Raw genomic sequence first — 24,714 nt, 5'->3', positions numbered from 1 at the left:
AACGCAGTTATCACTTGTTACTTTATTTTTGGATTGGATTTGTCTTTAAAAAATTAATTTACAAGCCCCCCCTCCCCCAGTAGCGTCAAGCCTTTTGCGCAATGCTGTAATGGGGCTCGCGGGCGGGGACAGCTCCGGGGACAGCTCGCGGGACGAGCCGCACAGACCCGGGAGACGACGGCGGCGCAGGGTGAGTGCACATACAGACAGACATACACACACATCATGCACACAGACAAACACACACATAAACACTCATGCACACAGACAAACACACACATAAACACTCATGCACACAGACAAACACACACATAAACACTCATGCACACAGACAAACACACACATAAACACTCATGCACACAGACATACACACACATAAACACTCATGCACACAGACAAACACACACATAAACACTCATGCACACAGACAAACACACACATAAACACTCATGCACACAGACATACACACACATAAACACTCATGCACACAGACATACACACACATAAACACTCATGCACACAGACATACACACACATAAACACTCATGCACACGTACAGACATACACACACATAAACACTCATGCACACAGACATACACACACATAAACACTCATGCACACAGACATACACACACATAAACACTCATGCACACACAGCACACAGCCAAACACACACATCACATACACACTCTAACAATAACCATAGCTGAGGGGTTAGACAAGTGGCTTTCGTTTAGCGTAACGTTTGATAGAATAGATTATGAATGTATGAGACATAAGCTGTAGATAAATGTATCGACAGCTTATTTCAATCTCATACATTCATAATCTATTCTATCAAACGTTACGCTAAACGAAAGCCACTTGTCTAGGGGGGCTGGTTACAAATAGACATACACACGAGGCGGGACTCTAACCCGCTTCTTTCGTCAACATTAGCAACTTTGGAGGAAGACGCGTTATTCAATTAAACTTCTTATAAAAGCACTTTTGAATCGTCATAACATATTTTTAACATTTACCACCGATTCGGAAAGCAGTATCTATGGAGAAGAACCGGAAAACTCAATAGTTGCTCTTTTAAAATCATGTCAATATTACAATTTAATTTTACAAAATATGTAACTGCATAGTTATATTATAATATGCCAAATAATTGTCCTTTGGTTCTTACGCGACAACCCTCCATGGGTTTTTATGTGAGAAGAAAATGACATTAAAAATTAACGGTTGGCTTGGTCGGCAGTGACCCTGCATTCCAAGCCAGAGGTCGTGGGTTCGATTCCCACCCGCAGCAAATATTTGTGCGATGAACATAGATCCCAGAGCCATCTGTTTTCCATAACACAAGCGAAAGCTTAGTATGGGATCGGATCGTGCCGTGTGTTAAAATGTCCTGAAATATTTAAAAATTTCAATATCGTTTTTTCTTTTACAGCAAGCGGATAACCACAGCAGTGATAGTGACGGCGATATTGACCTCGGCGATATTATTGAGTTCGAACTGGAGTAGACCAATAAATGTGTTTATACTAACATGTCTTTTATTTTATTTATACCATGTAGTGGCAATAAAGTTTTATAAAGTTTGGTGTGTTTTATTTTATGGAAAAACCCTTATTTATAGTGTATAGGACGACACATTTAACTCGCACATTATTGGTGAAAAGCACGCTTAGTATAGAAAAAGTGCTGTAATACTTTTACAAGTTACTCTATCTAAATTAAAAATACAATCATAATGATTTGGTGGCTTTTTAGTGGAGAGTAATATTTAAGAAAACTCTGTTTCAACACAAGCTTAATAATTTAGATACTATTAGAGTAACCTTCACCTATATGCAGTAAAATTTCTAGATTCGTGTTCTACGGGCTAAAATCGTGAAAAAAATGCGGTATTACGTAGTACTTTACAATATACATATGAACTCGAAAGTCGAAAGTATATCTCTCATTTGAATCGTTTTAGTTATTTCAGCCTGATGCATGTAACAACTACACAAATCACTTAATAACTGTAATAACCCTTATAACCTGTGAATCACAATAAATCAATTTGAATTTGAAATAATCACAATATTAATAGCAACTATACGATGAATACACTAAAACACACACACTCAAATCTTTAATATTTACATATCTATCCCTCTTCTATAAACGGTATTTACAATATTTCCTTGTTCTGGGTATTGTTAGGAATCTAGAAAGTGATATAGGCTATTTATCGTAGTGGAACAACTCATTTAGCTTGCTATCGCCTATCAATATCCTACGATGATTTTAATATGATGCGCATTTGAATCACTCCGAAATTTATAAATTCCGATAGATGGCGTAAAATTAAAAATGTGACATCTATGACATATTATTATTTCCGTAGACCAGGGCAGTGAGTTCGTGGGCGGAAGCTAGTGAAGTGTGTGTAGCAGGCAAATCACTTAAAATAAGCGTTAGTTTCCAAAACGAACAACAGTTAGACCTTGCCCAGAAAGGGCGAATTCGCCGCGAAATCATTCGCGCGTTAGCACAGTATAATAACTAGTAACTAAGCGTCAGTGAGATACTATTTATAGACATCAATACATTGCGTCCACAAGCAATGCACTACGCCAGACCCGACTCGCGCGTATTGCGCGAGATCAACTCCATGTTTCCCTCTGAATTCCTCCAAAAGACACCAAATGCTCGCACGTTAGTACCTACCACAGAGTACATTGAATATTGGTACCTACGCACCTTGTGGACGCAACGATCGCGCGTGATTCGGCGAATTTGTCCTTTCTGGAAAGCACTCAGCGAATCGACAGATACTAAAACACATACTAACCTAAACCAAATTGTAACGAGGAGCGATGAGAGGCGCGTAAAGGTGAGGTGTGTAGAGGAGAGGTGAGGTCAGGTGAGGTGCAGAGGGGGCAAGACATTTTGGCTATGCGTTGTAAATTTAGACGGGACTGTACCGAAGGGGATTCACGGATGTCGAGACAAAGCTCTCTTGTTCTAGTTGTGTAATGTGTACCATGGAAAATTCCCTACGGTGAATCCCCTGACGGTAAAGTCCCTGAGAGGCGAGTTGTTAGAGGAGAGGTGCGGTCTTGCCTCCGACAGTTGGTTTTGAGGAGCGATAGCGTTAACACTGTAATATTTTATCTTTTATAAGAAAGTATTGTGAGTGAGTTATATTTTAGTGAAAAGACACTGTTATCTGTTTAATTACTTGATATTGTTATTATAGACTTAGATTGTATAAGAAAAGTGTGTTCTAAACAGATATACCTTGACTGTTATATGTAAGCTGGTATTGTGAACTACTTATAGTGAGTGATCTGCGATTAAAGACATATTAATTAATCAAAGTGTTTAATTTATATCTTTTGGACATTATAAAATATTACATTCTGTATGCCATAATGTTGATTAAATAACTGCTGTCTGTAACATATTTTATACTAATCGAGAAGATTAATTTCTTTAAAATTCGAGAAGAAAAACCACAGTTTCGGCAGTGAGCTGTTTACGTGTAAAAGATAGATACGGTCTATAAGAGAGAATATGCATCTAGGTATAAATACTAGCGTAGTTTGGATTTGACGGCATGCAGAATAGAATAATTTTTTATACATTACGTGATATAAACCAAAGAAAGGGTTAAATCTATTCTTTTGTATGCTACTAATATTATAAAGCTGAAGAGTTTGTTTGAACGCGCTTATCTCGGGAACTACTGATCCGATTTGAAAAATTCTTTCCGTGTAAGACAGCTCATTTATCGATGAAGGCAGGCTATATATCAATCTCATCACACTAAAACCAATAGCTAGTAAGAAATAAAACACAAAAAATGCTGAAAATATATTTAATTTTCGATTATTATACACAACACCATAACATAGAATTATTACCAGCCAACATTTTGATACACTCTATATTAATATTTGTTTAAACAATTTTTACATAATGGAGAACGCACACAGACACAGGAATAAATACTTAGGTATATAGTTGTTACATGAATAAGTTGAATACTAAGTTATTGTACAATTAATAACTAAACATTTTTTTGCGATTTTAATTTTTGACGTCCCAATCCTATGATTTAAAAACATAGTGTTTGTAATATGTATTAATATAAGTAGGTGTAACTTATTAGAAGTAATGAAAATTCAAGTACATAATATAATATACATATATATCCAAAATCGGAAAATACTTGTCTTTTTTTCGTTTGAACACTACATAAAATGGAATTACAATAAATAATAAGTATGGAAAAGAATTATAATGTTTCATATAAATTCAGAAAATTATTTAAGTACTTAATATAGGAAAATAATTATAATATACATTTTTTTACAAACAGCCTCCGAAAAATCAGTTCATCAATAAATGCTTTGACATATTTTGATAGCGCTCAGTAGTTTTTGTACGAAATAAAAAAAAAAAAACAATAATCACATATTTTACATAACACCTATAATATAATTTTGACAGAAATTATACATTTAACTTCGTCAATCGAAGACAGTCGTCAATACATTTTTCATCTTTATGCAAAACAAAAAGTCGATTTTTTTGCAATTAAACATTCCTAATATAAATAAATTTAAAAATGGCGCCAATTCTTATGCTATAAGTGCGATAGAGATAGTAGATAGACCACTATCAATGTGTAAGTGAGACGACATGATAATCTCACCATTTTGTATTTCGATTGTCTTGAACTGTATTTTGGTAATTTTCAGAAATGTCAAATAAAATTAGAAAGAAAAATATATTTTAAGAAAAATCTATGTATTTTTGTAATTAAGAATAATAATATGTCTTATTTCTATTGCAATATACGATATGTTTCCATACTATATCTGAATTATTTTTTTATATTATTTTATGTATCTTTGGACGTATTAGGTCTATGTTTTATAATAAACTAGCGGTCCGCCCCGGCTTCGCCCGTGGTACATAATAACGTTTTCTCTACATAAGAACCATCCTCGTACTTCAAGGAATATAATAAAAAAAGAATTATCGAAATCGGTTCAGCCGTTCTCGAGTTATGGAATTACAACGAAAAGTGGCATTGATTTTTATATATTAGATGGAGTTACATTGAAGAAGTTTGTACTATAGTATTAAATGATAACTGCGAAGTAGATTAATGACAAAAAAAAATGTACGTCGCGAAATCTCAAATAACCACAGCAAATAACCAACGGTCTTACTAATAAAATGTTACCCATTCGCTATGCAATGGATTAGTTATTGCAATAACCTGTCTTGTTTTTATGATTGAGGTTTCATGTGAGCAAGAGCAGGACACAGTTATGGTAGAAAATGGTAGAAATTTATCCATAGCCGTATTTTAAATAAATGTTTTTTCCAATAATTACAAAATTTATAAGAGATCAAATTACAAGAAAATGATACGAAATACGATAAAGTTTGAATAAACATAATAAAAATACGTGTTTTACAAGAAGCACTGTTCAGGTACATTTAGGTTTTAAATAAAAATAAAATAAATAAGTAACTATAGATTTTGTTCTTTTTTATTTTAAAAAGGATATTCTAAGTATTTTTTTTAATAAATGGAGTGTTTATAGTAAGTGAAATTTATTTACAAAAACCAAAAAAAATATACTTAATCAAAATAAATCAGTATTATTTAATCTTTTTTGGGTATTATTAAAACTAACACAGATTATTATCAGACAGCTAACACAGCTTAAAAATAAATGTCAAGAATGTTTAAATGTATAGGTTTTAGATATGAGCACTTGAAATAAAAATGGCATTTATAATAACTAAAATATACTGACTTATCTAATATCAATTTTTTGTATGTATTTTATAAAATTTAATATCCGCTCCGTCTCAAAAAGAAAAAAAGGGCTTCCAATACTGTCAATTTATATTTTTATTTTTTTAAACAAAATCTTTTCATTAAGGGCCGATTTTTCTAATAATCCTTGGTTAAAACTTATTCATCGAATATCGTACTAAACGACCATTTCAAAAATGTGTTACTTCTACTTGCCCACTTTTTGACAGTTTTTAGGTGACATCTGTATATTATTGTGTAAAACTTTATTGGACGGATAAGATTTAACCGAGGATTGAAAAATCAGCCCGTATAGAATAATTTAAAGCCCTCTTGAGGCGGCCATTTTGAATTTAGTATGAGGTTATGTCATACTCTTATATAGTCATACAATTTAACCGATTTATTATGAAATAAATTCACATACAATATGCACGTTGAAATAATAAATTTTTTAGCCCTTTCTATATTGGATTTAAAAAAAAACTATAGTTATAATATGCCTTTCTTGGCTGTTTCGATGAAATTTTTTGTAGTAAGTAGTATGTAATGTATTTTTCTTTACACTGGGATAAACTTTACGTCCAATCTCTGAATACTATAATTTTTTATATAAATTTATTGACAACACAATAAATATAACAATTGAAATTGATATTTTTGGTTTTATGGCATTCAAATGCTTTATAAACATAAATTTATAAAGAATAGAAAAAAATTCGATTCCATTTGAACCGATGCCATTCCGCGGATGCCGGATTCAGGCATCCGCCCCGGAATGGCGCGAAAGGATGCGGGTTCGAGTCCCGCTGAGTGATCGAATTTCTTCTATTCTTTATAAATATAACAATTTTAAATTCACATAGCCTTTAACACTTGGAATGTATTAATTCAATTTGTTTCCGTATTTTTCTTGCCTTTTAACCTCGCTATTTCTTCTCCTAGCGTGTCGATGTTTTCCTGAAAATATATAAAAAAAAATTAGAACTTCTGTTTTCGGAAAGCCGACATTTTACGTTTATTTTTCGATTTTTGAAGTGAAACTTCTATAGGCGCGTTGAGAGTAAAATTTCAAGGTCATGGCAATACCGTCACGTCAGGGAGTAAGACGACGATTTTGGTATCTTTGAATCTTGCCAAAGAAGTTTCACTTCTGATACGTGCTCGGCACAAACGCTCGTTTTTAAAAAGTGAAGAAATTCTATAGCTATGTGACATATTAGAATAAAAGATAGTCGTGATATTATTTAACTAAAGAATGTCTGAACAGATTTTAATGATTTTTAGTATCTGGATAACAAAACTTAAAATGTTTGAAAAGTACTAGTCTGCCACGAATATGGGGGATTTTTAATAGAAACTAGCGGTCCGCCCCTGCTTCGCCCGTGGTACATATTTCGCAATAAAAGGTAGCCTATGTTCTTTCTCAGGGGTCTAAAGATTGACTGTGCCAAATTTAATCAAAATCGGTTGAGCTGTTTAAGCGGGAAAGCGTAACAGACAGACAGACAGAGTTACTTTCGCATTTATAATATTAGTAGGGAAGTAGGGATGTACAAGATATCTCAAGTAGGAGCAAATTAAACAGGGTTACTTGTAAAACACCAGCAACCTCGTAGGACAAGATAGCTAACATCATAAGAAACAAATTTTGTTCTACGACTTTTGATAATTTGTTAGATTTTTACCCGACTGCCAAAGAAGGAGGGTAATGTTTTTCGAGTGTATGTAAGTATGTATGTATGTCTTTTCCTTTGTGACCACCTGTAGCCTAAACGGCTTGATGGATTTTGATGTATGAGGTATCGTTAGATTTGTCTTGATTACGGGAGTGTCATAGGATACATTTTATCCTAAAAGTCCCACGGGATAAAGACATAATAATATTTTTTCTAAATTTCCCTTTAAAAAAATATGTATGCGGTATCATTAGATTCATTTCAATCACGGGAGTAATTAATATAGGATTTTTACTCTTTTTTTAGTGTGCAGTCGGGTATTTTGTTTTTTTAATAATTATCAACACTTGTATTTTCATACAAAAATAAATATTCATTTAATTTTCCGTTTGAATATTATAAACTCTACGCGCATCCCAAAAATTACGTAAACAAGAAGCGAACGAGAGGGGGAGGGGGTATCGCGTCGTCCATCCGATAATGAATAGAACAGACTTACAAATGTTAGGAGAGTACAATAAAAGCTTAAATAATCATTTAAAAATAATTAATTTATTAAGTCAAATAATAAATAATAACAAATAATAAATAACAAATGCTGTTACTTATGATGTTAGCTATCTTGTCCTGCGAGGTTGCCGGTGTTTTACAAATGACCCTGTATAAAATAAAACGGACAATAATCTTACCTTAAGCGTAATATTCTTAAGCAGTGTGTCCTCCAAAACAGCTTGTAATTTCTTGTTAATCTCTAGGGATAGTTCCAGAGAAATGCCGTTTGGATCTCCCCCCCATACTGCCGCCATTGCTCCACCGCCTAGACGCGCTATCTCTTTCTATAACCACCAATTTGTATACGTTAGAGGGAGACAGCTATATAACTATATGTGTTCATATACACACATCAACAAAGTCTAAGAATATTTTGTATTACATCAAATATCTACAAATCTATGAAGAATTTTCTGATAATGTAAATGGGAATTGTAGCGCATTTTTATTATCTAGAAATCTATGAGGAATTTTGTGGTATTGTAAATTGAAAATTCAAAGCTAATTTTAAGGTCTTTTATATGTATAAAAAAAAATTTCATGATTTTTTTTTATTCTCTTTAAAAATTAAATTGTTAATTTTTCTCAACAAACTGGAAACTTGAATGGTAAAGATTCTTCATTTTTTATAATTTATATTTTAGGTTATAGACGTAGTAGTAGAAACGTAAATAAAACTAGATGTCGTGACATGAAATGTTTAAGGCTGGTTGCAGAGCTTGACCGACCGTCAGTGCGTACCGTCGGTCCTGACGATACGCATCAACAATTGTATGACTATGACACTAATGCGCATGACAATACGCGTGCGTATGGTCGGTCTAGCTATGAACGGTTTTATGAATTTCCATACATATGACAAGCGCGACCGACGTACGCACTGATGGTCGGTCAAGCTCTGCAACCAGCCTAAGAATGTACTAAATGAAATGAACCAATGGTGAACTCTACGTATCACGATGAAACAAACATATGATACAACTCTACATATATAAATATACATGATAAAAAATACCTTTGACAGTTTCCTGATTAACTAAAGTGAGCATGAAAAAAAACAACCTTAGCTTTATACCTCTAGCAATACATTTAAATAAAATTCTATCATAATAAATCTTAAAGCATCTCTTCAAGCGTAGAGTGAACAGGTACCTTCTAGGGAAGCGCGTTCCATCTTAGACCACATCTCAGCTTAACATCAGGCGAGATTGTGGTCAAGCGCTTCCCTATTACCAATAAAAAAAAAAAAAAGCACCTAATTGTCACATTTTGGTAATTATTACAATTGTTAAAAAATAATCTCCACAAATTTATTGAAGTGAAACTTCTTTATCGGGGTTGGAAAAAAATTTTGTGTAACATTTTTTCGCTACGCGCCATCCTTTTCCTATCCCTACCACGCGTGATTTATACGTAAATACGTCGGTATTTCTGTAAAGTTGCATATGGAAAATTATTTTTTGAAAAATAAGGTCATAAAGAAGTTTCACTTCTTACGTATGTACACGCACACATTTTTTTATATTACTGCACAATAACAAGCACGGAATCTCACTCAATATAAAAAAAAACAAATGAAATAACTCACAGTATACTCTTTTCGATATTCAATCCTTATTCCACTAACCCATCCCCATCATAATATACTTTATTCTTAAGCGCTCCTACCTTTTGCACCACCCCTTACCTTATCCCTCCTTCTTTTACCCTCTTATCCACTATCCAACAACCTGGCCTTGCCCCGCAGCTCGTGTGTGAGCTGCCGGGAGTGTTCCGTCTGTCTGTCTGTCTGTCTGTCCCTCACCTTGTTCCGATCACTGTTCTGCGAGGCCACAGCACCCGCGGGCAGTGAGGCGAGCAAGTGCCGCAACAACCTGGCCTTGCCCCGCAGCTCGTGTGTGAGCTGCCGGGAGTGTTCCGTCTGTCTGTCTGTCTGTCTGTCCCTCACCTTGTTCCGATCACTGTTCTGCGAGGCCACAGCACCCGCGGGCAGTGAGGCGAGCAAGTGCCGCAACAACCTGGCCTTGCCCCGCAGCTCGTGTGTGAGCTGCCGGGAGTGTTCCGTCTGTCTGTCTGTCTGTCTGTCCCTCACCTTGTTCCGATCACTGTTCTGCGAGGCCACAGCACCCGCGGGCAGTGAGGCGAGCAAGTGCCGCAACAACCTGGCCTTGCCCCGCAGCTCGTGTGTGAGCTGCCGGGAGTGTTCCGTCTGTCTGTCTGTCTGTCTGTCCCTCACCTTGTTCCGATCACTGTTCTGCGAGGCCACAGCACCCGCGGGCAGTGAGGCGAGCAAGTGCCGCAACAACCTGGCCTTGCCCCGCAGCTCGTGTGTGAGCTGCCGGGAGTGTTCCGTCTGTCTGTCTGTCTGTCTGTCCCTCACCTTGTTCCGATCACTGTTCTGCGAGGCCACAGCACCCGCGGGCAGTGAGGCGAGCAAGTGCCGCAACAACCTGGCCTTGCCCCGCAGCTCGTGTGTGAGCTGCCGGGAGTGTTCCGTCTGTCTGTCTGTCTGTCTGTCCCTCACCTTGTTCCGATCACTGTTCTGCGAGGCCACAGCACCCGCGGGCAGTGAGGCGAGCAAGTGCCGCAACAACCTGGCCTTGCCCCGCAGCTCGTGTGTGAGCTGCCGGGAGTGTTCCGTCTGTCTGTCTGTCTGTCTGTCCCTCACCTTGTTCCGATCACTGTTCTGCGAGGCCACAGCACCCGCGGGCAGTGAGGCGAGCAAGTGCCGCAACAACCTGGCCTTGCCCCGCAGCTCGTGTGTGAGCTGCCGGGAGTGTTCCGTCTGTCTGTCTGTCTGTCTGTCCCTCACCTTGTTCCGATCACTGTTCTGCGAGGCCACAGCACCCGCGGGCAGTGAGGCGAGCAAGTGCCGCAACAACCTGGCCTTGCCCCGCAGCTCGTGTGTGAGCTGCCGGGAGTGTTCCGTCTGTCTGTCTGTCTGTCTGTCCCTCACCTTGTTCCGATCACTGTTCTGCGAGGCCACAGCACCCGCGGGCAGTGAGGCGAGCAAGTGCCGCAACAACCTGGCCTTGCCCCGCAGCTCGTGTGTGAGCTGCCGGGAGTGTTCCTCTAGGAACTCGCAGCGTTCCGCTCGGCGGGCGGCCGCCCGTTGCAATTGTACTATACGCTCGATCAGTGTCTGTCTGTCTGGTTCGCGCGTCTGGTGTGGGCAAATATAGGAAATATTATAATAATTATAATGTTTCAAGCATAAATTTCATTGCCACATTATAAGGGTTTCCCAGAAACAATGGATAATCTAGAACGTGCGTGTGCGAGAGGGCAATGGGGTCATCTTTCGTCATCTTCAAAACTCTAACCCACGCACTCTGTGCCCACCCTCTCACGCCGGCGTACACCCACCCCACCCCCGCAAGCCCCACCCCCAACATCAACGACAGCGCGCTCTATCGCCCCACATACCTCGCCACACCTACCCTTTCGTTGTAAAAAGCAACCCACCCAACTTCCCACTACCACTTCCACACGCAAATCACGCCTACCACCACCCCAATAGAGTTCGAATTACTCCCGTCCACCTCCGTCCCCGGCCTGCAAAGAGGCCGGGCTCGAAAAACTACAAAACGGTCGTTCAGAGGGGTTAGACAAATGGCTTTCGTTTAGCGTAACGTTTGATAGAATAGATTATGAATGTATGAGATTGACGTAAGCTGTCGATACATGTATCGACAGCTTACGTCAATCTCATACATTCATAATCTATTCTATCAAACGTTACGCTAATAGAAAGCCACTTGTCTAGGGGGGCTGGTCATCGGATACTGAAAATCCGTATCATTCAAGCAAAAAGTCTAAAACAGGACGATTCGCCTTCCTAATGACCATCCCGTATAAACGGGCGGCGCAGGCGCTAGCAACTTGTTGAAGAGGGCAAAGCCGAACGGAGGCTGTATGTGAGACAATCCCGATCCGTCAAAACTCTATCCCGAAGGGCTCGCAATCTACGCCAGTTTTAATAAAATTAAAATATATTTATATAATAAACTAGCTGCTCCGCGCGGTTTCACCGCCATGGCTTCACTCCTGTTGGTCGTAGCGTGATGATATATATCCTTCCTCGATAAATGAGCTAACACCGAAAGAATTTTTCAAATCGGACCAGAAGTTCCCGAGATTAGCACGTTCAAACAAACAAACTCTTCAGCTTTATAGTATAGATTAAGATATATACAATTCTTCTCGCATTTATGGACAGTTTGCAGATTTCGTCCTAATTCCTTCCTAACGATTATCCTATTAATTTTATAAACGCGAAAGTTTGTGAGGACGGATGTTTGTTATTCTTTCACAAATTCTAGATTATTTCATTTTATACCCTATCACCTCTCGCGCTCACGCAAGTACTAGATTAATTACTTTCCACCATTCCTGGGAAACCCTGTATAAATATCTACAACACACATATACAATAGTAAAAAATAGACACAAATATAATAAAGTGCAAATTTGGAGATCGCGTCATGGCAATAGTTTGTGAAACATGAAGAAAAAAACGCCGTGTGTCACTCGGGGACTGGGGCGGTTGCGCTATTGCATGCTATGCCTTCAAGCCACACCTCCGCCCGTCCCCGTGGGGAGCGTGAGGTTTTTTCGTTACGGAATTTCTCGATTCGGTCCTCGCGCTCATGGCCCGCGATAGAAGCTATGCAATAGCTTCAAAGTTAGAAGTGGCTGTCCCTGGCCAGTGGCTTTGGTCGGTGCCCGGTTGTGCACACCCTAACACTAAAGTCAGAAGTGAAACTTCTTTGGCAGCATTCAAAATACCAAAATAATCGCCTTACTCCATGACGTGACGGTATTGCCATGACGCGACCTTGAAATTTTACTCTCAACGCGCCTAAAGATCAATACTATTTATTACAAAAGGAACTATTACTATACACAAACATATTAGAAATATTTCTCTGTTTTAAATACGTCCTATTTTACTGCAGAAATTGACATGAAAAATATACCTTAGGAAACATTTTTTCGAATATATTGCCAGTTTTAATCTGTGAAGTAAACATTAAAATGAAAATTATATTTCGGTTATACATACCTTCACTTATATGCAAGTTCGTCTGTACATGTATCGGTTTGTAAATTTATATAGATTAGAATAGAAAATATTCGATCACGCACTCGGGCGGGACTCGAACCTGCATCCTTTCGCGCCATTTTTATTCTATTCTTTCAGTTGTATGTGTCTAAAGCCCCCAGTACACAATGGTCTGTGACGGGCCACGCTTTACAATGCACAACTGTAGGCCACGATCAATTGCTGTTCACACAATGGCCCATGTCTCAATGCTGCCTGGCAAACCACTTGCGATGGACGTACAGAGCTCAGATTGATATAAATCTATAAACCTGAAAGTTTCTTCATAGCCACACGATATTGATATTTTAGGCGATCAAATACTATATTTTAATATAAAAATAAAATTCTAGTACGCAACAAAAAAGTGCACTATCCCGGTCAGCTGTCGGTGACGAACTAAACAATGGCCCATTGTATGAACACCACAGGCCACGCTACGATTGCAACAACTCTCCGATTGCGCGCCACGAAAGACAATTGCCCCGTGTACACAATGGCAATGGCCTGCAATGTGTCAGCATGGGCCATCGTGTACTGGGGCCTTAAGGGACACACCGCGCGCCATCTATTGAGATGATTAACAACCATCTCAACCAATATGAAACATTTTTCAGTGAATACAATATTGTAACGATGGAACACGACCTTTTTGTTGAATTCGATATTTTTGGTTTTACGGCATTCAAATGCTATATAATTTTTTTTTTTTTCTATTCTTTATAAATTTATATTTATGAGGCATTTGAATGCCGTAAAACCAAAAATATCCAATTAATGGATCAGTTGCTAACACATGTCACTTATACAAATTACCTATACACGTGTGTATATATTACCTGTATATCTGGCAAGTTGTCTGTATGTCCGTTTGTCAGCCTCTCTTCGTGGGGGGCACTTTCCCCGCTGCTTAGCGATGTTACTGAACCTGTAAGTTAAAAATATATTGTTAGACGTAACTGCTTAACCGACTTCAAAAAAGGAGGAGATTATCAATTCGGCCGGTATGTTGTTTTTTTTATATATGTACACCGATTACTCCGAGGTATCTGAACCGATTTACATGATTCTTTTTTTGTTCGATGCGGGATGGTGTCGAATTGGTCCCATAAAAATTTTATTCGGATAGGCCCAGTAGTTTTTATTTTATGAGCATTTTTGTCTGTATTTATAAATGTTGCAAGTGCAAGTTTGAAGTCGGTTGTTTTTAACGCAGTTATATAGTTGTCATTATTTCAAGTCTGAACATGCTTAGCTGTCGAATACTATAAAAAGCCGCTTTCCTTTGTCTCGTGGCGCATTCGTACGAATCGTGCCCGGGAGGGGGGGGGGGGGGGGGCTCGGACGTTGTTTATACGACGTTTGACCCAACTACCCTCACTTTGCTAATAGTCGTCGACTAGCTGGGATTTGTTATCAACTACCTACATCAATTAGGTAGCTGTGTAGAATCGCAGTACATTCTTATTACATTCAAACTAATAATTAACCCGGCCTCGCGTGTAATTTCTTATAATATATATTTATTATTTATATATGTTACTAGCGGTCCGCCCCGGCTTCGCCCGTGGTACATTTTTACGTTTTCTCTCCATAAGAACCATCCTCGTACTTCAAGAAATGTAATAAAAAAAGATTTAACGAAATCGGTTCAGTTGTTCTCGAGTTATGCGCTTACCAACACATTTTGCGATTCATTTTTATATTATAGATTTATATAAAAGAAAGTATTGTTATAATCAAGAACGGATGAATGGATTTTAATTATATATTGTTGATTCGTTTTATTTGTGTCTGCTTGGAAAGTTTTTTTTACCAAGTAACTAATATGATAAGAATTCGCTATCAATGAGTTTGATGTCTTCTTAGGGCCGATTTTTCAATCCTTGGTTAAAATTTATCCGTCCAATAAAGTATTACATGAACATTTTAAAATGTCACCTGTAAACTGTCAAATAGGGACAATTAGAATAAATTTTTGAAATGGTAATTTCATACGCTATTCGATGAATAAGTTTTAACCAAGGATTGAAAAAATCAGCCCTTTATAAAATTATCTCAATTTAAATAGGAATGGAACATGAACAGTTCATGGGACAGAAAATACAAACAAGAATCAACACTTTGTATTATACAGAAAAAGAGTTTTTTCTTTCGCGCTAGTCTATGGAACCACTGGTTCGTGTTGATAACGTTTCTGTGATTGATAGGGCAAAAAAGAAACCAGGATAGGAGATAATTGAGAACTTAACGATACTCACCAGTTCTAATAGATGTACTGTCACCATTTTGCGGCATCTTAGCTTCCAACTGTTCGACGCGTTTCAACGCACGTTGTAATTCTCGATTTAATTCCTAAAGAAAACCATACTATATATACTCAAATAATTAAAAAACAGCGTGTGTGCCGAGCACACGTGTCAGAAGTGAAACTTCTTTGGCAAGATTCAAAGATACCAAAATCGTCGCCTTACTCCATGTCGTGACGGTATTGCCATGACACGACCTTGAAATTTTGAAATTTTACTCGCAACGCGCCTAAAGAAGTTTCACTTCAAAAGTTATTTTATCTGCTACTAGCTTACCGCTCGCGGCTTCGCCCGCTTTGTCTAAAACCGAATAAATTATATACTAAAACCTTCCTCTTGAATCACTCTATCTATTACAAAAAACCGCATCAAAATCCGTTGCAAAGTTTTAAAGATTTAAGCATACAAAGGGACATAGGGAAATAGGGACAGAGAAAGTGACTTTGTTTTATACTATGTAGTGATTTGAAGCGCATATATAGAGATATGCAATACAATAGGCATGACGAAAGATTTTGAAATCCTCTTCCATAATGTGTGTATACGTTTACTATACAAGAAAAACCCTATATTTCGGTAATATACTTAAATTTAACGAAGATAAAAGCCATTTTTCAAAAAATATTTATTAACTGTGCCAAAACAGCTCGCAGGTGTCATGGCGTAGGCGTGACGTCACTCTTTAGTAAATACGTAATTATTTGTACGCATTGCGAAGAAAATTAAAGAAATATTTATTTAATGTGTGTTATAGAAACGAATTTCAAAGTTTATAAGTAGTGTGCAGTATTGCAGTGTGAATCCACATAAAAATAATGCTCAAAAATGTGTTTGTAATTATTTCAAGCGAGAAAATAATAAGAAATGATTGTATAAAGTTGGCGCGCAGAACCCCGAAACCACGTATTCGTGAATTCGCAATTATATTTCTGTTCTGAGTCGATAAAGCATACGTGAAACAATAGAAAATAAATAAAAATGCGTATTCTGAACATATTCATAACAACAAAGTACATCTGACGTGAGTTGTTTACTTAATCGTGACGTCACGCGTGTTTTAGTCAAAATGGCGAACTGCAGAATTTCAATGTTTTATTTTATTGATAATCTCATTAATCTTAGTGTTTTTAAGATTTTTAAGTCACTATATTGAATTTATTTATTATACATTTTCCCTTAAAAACACTAATACGATCATTTATGGATACTGTCGTCATGCCTATTTTACTGACCAATTCAAATTTTTGTTTGTTGTTTTTTTTTTCATGATAGACTAATAATAACGAAATTTTAATATACGTATGACAGTTAACAATTTTTGCGTGTTTCCCTTTTTAACCGACTTCAAAAAAAAGGAGAAGGTTATCATTTCGGCCGGTATGTTTTTTTTTTATGTATGTACACCGATTACTCTGAGGTTTCTGAACCGATTTACGTGATTCCTTTTTTGTTCGATGCGGGATGGTGTCGAATTGGTCCCATAAAAATTTTATTCGGATAGGCCCAGTAGTTTTTATTTTATGAGCATTTTTGTCTGTATTTGTAAATGTTGCAAGTGCAAGTTTGAAGTCGGTTGTTTTTAACGCAGTTATCACTTGTTTTACATAAACAAGGCAAAATTTCAACAATCAAATTACTATTTATTACTATAAAGAAGTATAAAAACATAAAATTAGTAGTGGTCTAAGATCCGAATATAAGTCGAAATGCAACGGCTTGATAATAGAATGAGACCAATTTTATAATAAATTTAGTGTATTAAAAAATGTATTAAAAATGGGTTGACTGGGACTGCTTAGTGTACGCTCACCTTTATGGCACTAGCGTGTTTCTTCTTCAGCACTCCAACTTCTCCCTTCTCCCACTCCCACTTCTTATTCGCTTCTGCCGCTTCTTCTGTTAGTTCCGCTACCTGAAAATTTTGTTTGTTTGTCTCTCGATCAGTGTGGAACGGCTCGACACGTTTGGATGAAAATTTCAAATAGTTTTAGTCGTCAGCTTTGTTATGGTCTAAGATCCGAACATAAGGCGAAATTCAACGGCGTGATAATAGAATAAGACCAATTTTATAATTAATTTAGTCTATTAAAAAATTTATTAAAAATGGGTTGACTGGGAAAATCCTGGACAGGACATTTTTAATGAATTAAAAAAAACATATTTTTTAATTAATTGCAGTATCAAGATAATAAAAAAAATATATATAATAGACTTAAAGTATGAAACCTACAGAATATGCAGCCATAGTCGTTTTCTAATATTTACCGGGACAAACGACTAGGTTGGCAGGTATAAACAGGTATGTCGGTACCAGTTATTTTCACTTGATAGGATTATGAAAAAAAAATTATGTCAGCACTGTTTTATTACAAAATTGTTTTATTATCTCGAAACTGCAATTAATAAAAAATTAAAATAAATGTTTTTTTTTTAATTAATTAAAAATGTCCTGTCCAGGATTTTCCCAGTCAACCCATTTTTAATACATTTTTTAATAGACTAAATTAATTATAAAATTGGTCTCATTCTATTATCACGCCGTTGAATTTCGCCTTATATTCGGATCTTAGACCATTAGTATATAGTCAGTATATGGTGTTATTTCCTTTGGAAACGGAATACTTTAATCATCTTATTAGGAAATATTGAATACTAGCTTTCCGCCCGCGGCTTCGTCCGCTTTGTCTAAAACCAAATAAATTATATACTAAAACCTTCCCCTTGAATCACTCTATCTATTAAAAAAAACACATCGAAATCCGTTGCGTAGTTTTAAAGATTTGAGCATACAAAGGGACATAGGGACAGGGAAAACGACTTTGTTTTATACTATGTAGTGATTCATATTGCCACAATTTTAAACCGCCATTTATTTATGTTATAACTAGCTGCCCCTCGCGGTTTCACCCGCACTGCTCCGTTCCTGTTGGTCTTAGCGAGATGATATGTAGTCTATATAATAGCCTACCGAAAGAATTTTTCAAATCAGACCAGTAGTTTCCGAGATTAGCGCGTTCAAACAAACAAACTCTTCAGCTTTATAATATTAGTATAGATTACCTTCCTAGCAAGTACTCTAGTCTCCTTGTTCCTCTTTTCAGTCTCTTCACGTAAAGCCTCTTCCAATTTGGTCACTTCAAGAACCAAACCCGCTACCTTCTCTCTGAGTGACGCGTTGTCAGCGGCTAACGCTTGCGCCTGGAATTTTTAGAAAATTATGGATACAGTAATTTTTAAAACTGACTTATTTATATAATACTAGGTTTCCGCCCGCGGCTTCGCCCGCGCAGTCAAAGATTTGGATTTGGAAATTGAATACGATGTTATAACATCGTATTCAATTTCCAATGATAAAATATGTGTATACAAAATAAATATATCGATAAAGTATGTTAATAAAAAATATATCGATAAAGTATGTGAATACAAATTGACTATGTCCCATCTCTAGAGCATTTGGTGACCTTGAATTAGCCAATGAGAATGCAGCGCCCCGCTTCACCAATACTTCAAATTGTTGACAGATTGAACTTCGTGCATAAAAGCTTACATTAGGCGTCTAGTGGTTGTGTTGTCGATGAGTGTACTGCATAATTATACTATACCGTATTCTCGCACTGTGCAGCCCTTGCCCTTTCCGCGACATGTGTAGCGGTGAGTCGTGCGGCTGTATAGTGTAGTGTTCTGTTTAGTATAGACTATAGTGTATTGTTTAGTATAGTATAAAGCACTGTCTAGTTTAGTGTACAGTCTATTGTAGTGTATTGTCTTGCAAAGTGTGTTTTATAGTGCACAATACTGAATGTCAAGTGTATTGTCTAGTGTGCGTGCAGTTTACTGAATAAACATCCGAGACGGAGACACATTTTTGAAGTGAAACTTCTTTATCGAGGTTGGAAAAAAATTTAGTGTAACATTTTTTCGTTACGCATGACATTTTTCTTTTTCTTATCCCTACCACGCGTGATTCGACGTATTTCTGTAAATTTGCATATAGTAAATTATTTTTTGGAAAAATAAGGTCATAAAGAAGTTTCACTTCTTACGTGTGTACAGTACACGTACACATTTTTTTATTCAAATCAAATCAAATCAAATCAAATTTGTTTATTTGCACGTATATGGTCATACAAAGGTGTTAATATACAATATTTATATCACATATACTGCCATTGTAAATGGCGTGCAAAAATTTTTGAAGGTACAATAAAATTATCAATAATATAGGTACACATTAATACATTCAATCAACTAAAAAAAAAGATAATAAATTACAAAATACATACAAAATTACAATTAAATTAAATTATAGGTAACTCATGCATTAATGTCATTATCGTTCAAGTATTCCTTAACACTATAATAATTTTTGGCTTGTAGCAGTCTATATACTTTATTTTTAAAAATATTCGATGTCAGTTCCCTAATTTTTATTGGTAAGTGATTGAAAATAGTGATTGCCATGCAATACGCATTGTTTCTATATAGCGCAAGGCGGATTTTAGGTAAGCGCAATCTTTCTCTATGTCGTGTGGTATTTGTTTTTTCATATTTATCAAAGAAGCTAATATTTTTTTTAACGAATAAACATATTTCCAAAATGTACAGACATGGCAAAGGCAAGATTTTCAATTTTTTAAATAGTGGCTTACAGCTATCCATAAAATGGACTCCACACATTGCTCTAATACATTTTTTTTGTATTTTAAATATTGATTGTATTGCTACAGAGTTACCCCATATTATTAAACCGTATCTAAGTACCGATGATACGTATGCGTGATAAGCGATCATGGCGACATCTAAATTAATTGTCTGTTTTAATTTTCTTAACACATACACAAAACGATCTAATTTATTTATAATTTTTGCAATGTGTGGTTTCCAGTTACAGAATTTGTCTAGTGTTATACCCAAAAATACACATTCATTAACAGTAGTCAGTTGATTATTTTTGTATTTTATGTCAAGTTGTAAGTTTGTATTGTATGATTGGAAATTAATTATATTTGTTTTAGTCATATTAATTTGGAGATTATTTAGTTTTAACCATTGTATAGCGTCGTCTAGAGCTTTAATTGTATCCCTTTTTAAGTCTTCCTTATTTTTACTTTTTATTATAAGCGTAGTGTCGTCTGCGAAAAGTATACTGTCTACGTTTATTGCGTCTGGTAGGTCGTTAATGTATACCAAAAACAGGAGGGGGGCTAATATGCTGCCTTGTGGTGTACCATAATTGTTGCATGTATATGTAGACCTGTATGATTTTTGGTGGGATTTAATGGTTTTAGTGATTTCCACGCACTGTAGTCTATTTTCTAGATAGCTTTTAATCCAATTATAGGCGTTACCTCTTATTCCATAGCACGACAACTTAGACAGCAGTGTTTTGTGACAGACAAAATCAAAAGCTTTTGTCATGTCCAGGAATACACAACTAATGAGTTTTTTATTATTAAGGCATTCTGTAATTTGTTTTATTAATGAAAAGCATGCTACGGTGGTGGAGCTATCTTTTTTAAATCCGAATTGTTCTTTTTTAAGGATATTGCAAGATGTAAAGAAATTCTCAATTTTCTGAAACATAACTTTCTCAAAGACTTTTGATAATATGGGAATTAGAGTAATTGGTCGGTAGTTGCTCATTTCTGTTTTTAATCCTTTTTTGTAGAGTGGCTTTACAATTGAGAATTTTAATTTATTGGGAAATATTCCTTCAGTCAGCGATAGATTAATTATGTATGTTAGAGGGGTAATTAGGTAAATTGCAGATAATTTTAAAACTTTAGTGTCCATGTTATCATAACCAACGGAGTTAGTGTTTTTTAGCGTCATTAATATTTTATAAATGTCTTCTTCGTTTACCGGTGACAGACCGGTTTACTATTTTATTTAAATACTATACCGTATTCTCGCACTGTGCAGCCCGTGCTTCACGTTTAGCGCAAGTTTCCCTACATGCATGGCGCTGAGTCGTGCTGCTATCTAGTTCAGTTTACTCTATGATGTAGTGTATTGTACTGTTTAGTGTAGTGTACTGTCTAGTTTACTGTACAGTCTAGTGCAGTTTACTGTATTGTGTCGTGTACTGTCTAGTATAGTGTACTGTCAACTGTAGTTTGTTATATAGTGTAGTGTACTGTTCTGTCTTGTGCAGTTTAGTGTAGTGTATATGTCTGTCGAGTATAGTGTCTAGTGTAGTGTACTGTATATACTATACCGTATTCTCGCACTGTGCAGCCCGTGCTCTCTCCGCGACATGTGTGGAGGTGAGTCGTGCTGCTATCTAGTTCAGTTTACTGTAAGATGTAGTGTATTGTACTGTTTAGTGTAGTGTACTGTCTAGTTTACTGTACAGTTTAGTGCAGCTTACTGTATTGTGTAGTGTACAAGTATAGTGTACTGTCTTGTGCAGTTTAGTGTAGTGTATATGTCTGTCGAGTATAGTGTATAGTGTAGTGTACTGTATATACTATACCGTATTCTCGCACTGTGCAGCCCTTGCCCTTTCCGCGACATGTGTAGCGGTGAGTCGTGCTGCGTGCTCCAACGCGGCCGCTTCACGTTTAGCGCAAGTCTCGCCTCGAGCTCGTTCCGCGTTTAATGCATCTTCCGCTTGCGACCGGAGTTCTGTTTCCCTGAATATTCATATTTTTTTAATGTTTGATGAGGCTTTAACTTGAATTTTAAATATTCGATGATAAATGGAGTTAGAACGCGCGTGCGTGTATATCAACTTTTTCATAAAGTCGGGGGGCATTGTGTTCGTTGAAATCTCTACTTTCTGATGGTATAAAAAAATATACATGAGCAAAAAGTTTTCAGAAAATGCATACTAAGGCCCGGCGTATGCCGGATATGGCGAAGCGCAGCGCATTTTTTAATTGTCAAACTATTTTCGACATTGTTTTCCTTAAAATAAAATTCAAAATCAAATAACAACAATTTATTTCGGGGAGCATCGAAAAGTCACACGCGAAAGGACGCGTTTTTTTGAACGTTATTTTAATGAGGAAAATGTTGATAATAGTTTGACAATGAAAAGTGTGCTGCGCTGTGCTTGGTCATATCGGCGCCGGGCCTAACGGTGTGATAATGAGCTTTTACTAAATCAGGCACATTTCTCAAATGAGCTGAAATGTTTTATCAAAATCATTGTATGTATTTTGTTTTTGAATATGCTATAAAATATATATCTTATATCGATACTTTTAATAGACAATTTTTTTCTTTTGTAAAATACTACCGAAAAACAAGAATTTCCTTGCAAGAAAATCTTCAGTATTTCAAGTATTTTCCCACCAGGGCCCATCGAAAATTTCCACACTGTATAAAGGAAAATTTATATGGAAAATATCTCACCTCTGCAACTGTGAACTAAGTGTATCAGCCAAAGCAGCTTGAGCTCTTAAAGCTGCTAATTCAGCCGCTTCTTCTTCAAGACTGGACGCATGCTGTCTCACTCGCTCCAACTGAAAATGTATAAAATATAATAAATAAATAATCCATACTAATATTATAAATGCGAAAGTAACTCTGTCTGTCTGTCTGTCTGTTACTCCATCACGCCTTAACTACTGAACCAATTTGCATGAAATTTAGTATAGAGATATTTTGATACCCGAGAAAGGACATAGGATAGGTTTTATCCCGGAAATCCCACGGGAACGGGAACTAAGCGGGTTTTTCTTTGATTACGCGGGCGATGCCGCGGGTAGAAAGCTAGTAATAAATAAAAAACACTTTATTGTACAATGCACAAATATAAAATACAATAAAATACAAAAGGAATCTTCACCGTACAAATTGGCGGCCTTATCGCTGATAAATATAATTTGTTTTTAACAAAAAACTTAACCGCATTCCAACTAAACTATGTGCTTACTTTTTATTTTCATGTTATTTAAATTCTAATTCTACTTCCAAAATTTTATTTACTAAATATTTCGCTTTTTTACCGCTTGGTTGCCTGGCAGAGATCACTGCTTAGTGATAAGGCCGCCAATTGTACTACATCTTTCTAGTACCATATTTTCTTTTTATCGTTTCTTATTATTTAATGTTTGTATTACAATAAAGTGTAATAAATAAATAAACTAGACTATATTAAAAGGCGACTAACCAACTTTAAAAAAACCGGCCAAGTGCGAGTCAGACTCGCGCACGAAGGGTTCCGTACTATGGGGGGTGTCCTTAATAAGGTTTTTTTTCTTTAATTTTTAGTATTTGTTGGAAATACATCATTGTGAAAATTTCAGCATCCTAGCTATCACGGTTTATGAGATAGCCTGAAGACAGACAGACAATGAAGTCTCAGTAATAGGGTACCGTTTTAAAATGTACATTTGTATAGTCTAGTATATTTTCATACATGAAGTAAATATGCGAATGATGCGAAAGTGTGGCTACTTGCATCTCAGGGGAATTTAATTTGTCTGGAAGTAAAGCTAGTAAATAATCTATACTAATATTATAAAGCTGTAGAGTTTGTTTGTTTGTTTGAACGCGCTAATCTCAGGAACTACTGGTCCGATTTCAATGTTAGATAGTCCATTTATCGAGGAAGGCTTATAGGCTATCATCACGCTAAGACCAACAGCGGAGCGCAGTTAGTCTATCTATATACATATAATAAATCTGTAGAAGGGTCAATTCTGTACATTGAAAATATTGAAAAAATAAATAGCAGAGGGTGTTACTGGATCGATACCAAGCCCAAATATGTGATTAAAAAATTTTTTGTCTGTCTGTCTGTATGTTCAGGCATCACGTGAAAACTAACGGTTCGATTTCGATGAAACTTGGTATAATTATACCTTATTATCCTGGGCATACAATAGGATACTTTTTATCCCGGAAAAATACGTAGAAAAAAAATCTTAATTTTTCTTAATTTTTTCGCGCGGACGGAGTCGCGGGCGGAAGCTAGTTTAAAATATTTTTCTCACCTCAGCCTGTGTGTGAGCGAGAGCGCTGCTAGCTTCGTCTCTTTCCCTCTTACACGTTTCCAATTGCTGTAATGTTGAATTTAGTCTTCTTTCGAAGTCTTCTTTTTCATGTGTCCTTAAAATTAGGGCAGCTTGACTCTCTTTTAGTTCTGATTCTGAAATATTTGAATTAAATAAGTACATAAAACCATTTTAGGGGTATATAGATCGTATAAACATCTACTGTCTTACCACAAAAAATAGACAGGGTTTAACTTTAAGCGCGGGTTCTCTTTAATCTGGTTTTGTCGTATTTCACATA

The 24,714-nt window shown here is 36.4% G+C and overlaps 2 protein-coding genes across 7 annotated transcripts in view; one reads left to right on the top strand and one right to left on the bottom strand.

Moving 5' to 3' along the window:
- LOC123702121 (DDB1- and CUL4-associated factor 1) overlaps positions 1-1,589 on the top strand; it is a 45,686-nt gene extending 44,097 nt beyond the window's left edge. For 2 of the 3 annotated variants that reach the window (XM_045649771.1, XM_045649769.1), the window contains 2 exons: positions 81-190; positions 1,439-1,589. In XM_045649771.1, the coding sequence (XP_045505727.1) occupies positions 81-190; positions 1,439-1,513 (185 nt within the window). In that variant the 3' untranslated portion in view covers positions 1,514-1,589. The remainder of the gene's footprint in view (positions 1-80; positions 191-1,438) is intronic. The other variant, XM_045649770.1, reaches the window with a different exon arrangement.
- LOC123702122 (coiled-coil domain-containing protein 186) overlaps positions 1-24,714 on the bottom strand; it is a 36,152-nt gene that overhangs the window by 5,860 nt on the left and 5,578 nt on the right. Inside the window, exons 5-15 of one of the 4 annotated variants that reach the window (XM_045649774.1) lie at positions 24,414-24,568; positions 22,828-22,937; positions 21,944-22,103; positions 18,526-18,663; positions 17,276-17,377; positions 15,418-15,511; positions 13,996-14,084; positions 11,044-11,215; positions 9,857-10,899; positions 8,190-8,336; positions 6,374-6,781 (exon numbers count right to left, since the gene is read on the bottom strand). In XM_045649774.1, coding sequence (XP_045505730.1) covers positions 6,713-6,781; positions 8,190-8,336; positions 9,857-10,899; positions 11,044-11,215; positions 13,996-14,084; positions 15,418-15,511; positions 17,276-17,377; positions 18,526-18,663; positions 21,944-22,103; positions 22,828-22,937; positions 24,414-24,568 — 2,279 coding nt within the window. In that variant the 3' untranslated portion in view covers positions 6,374-6,712. Of the gene's footprint in view, positions 1-6,373; positions 6,782-8,189; positions 8,337-9,856; positions 11,216-13,995; positions 14,085-15,417; positions 15,512-17,275; positions 17,378-18,525; positions 18,664-21,685; positions 21,727-21,943; positions 22,104-22,827; positions 22,938-24,413; positions 24,569-24,714 lie in introns of those variants that run through there. The other 3 variants (XM_045649773.1, XR_006752813.1, XM_045649772.1) reach the window with 3 other exon arrangements.

Source organism: Colias croceus, chromosome 23 (genome assembly GCF_905220415.1).
Source record: "Colias croceus chromosome 23, ilColCroc2.1".
NCBI lineage: Eukaryota > Metazoa > Arthropoda > Insecta > Lepidoptera > Pieridae > Colias > Colias croceus.
This window is presented reverse-complemented; position numbering and strand designations above follow the sequence as displayed.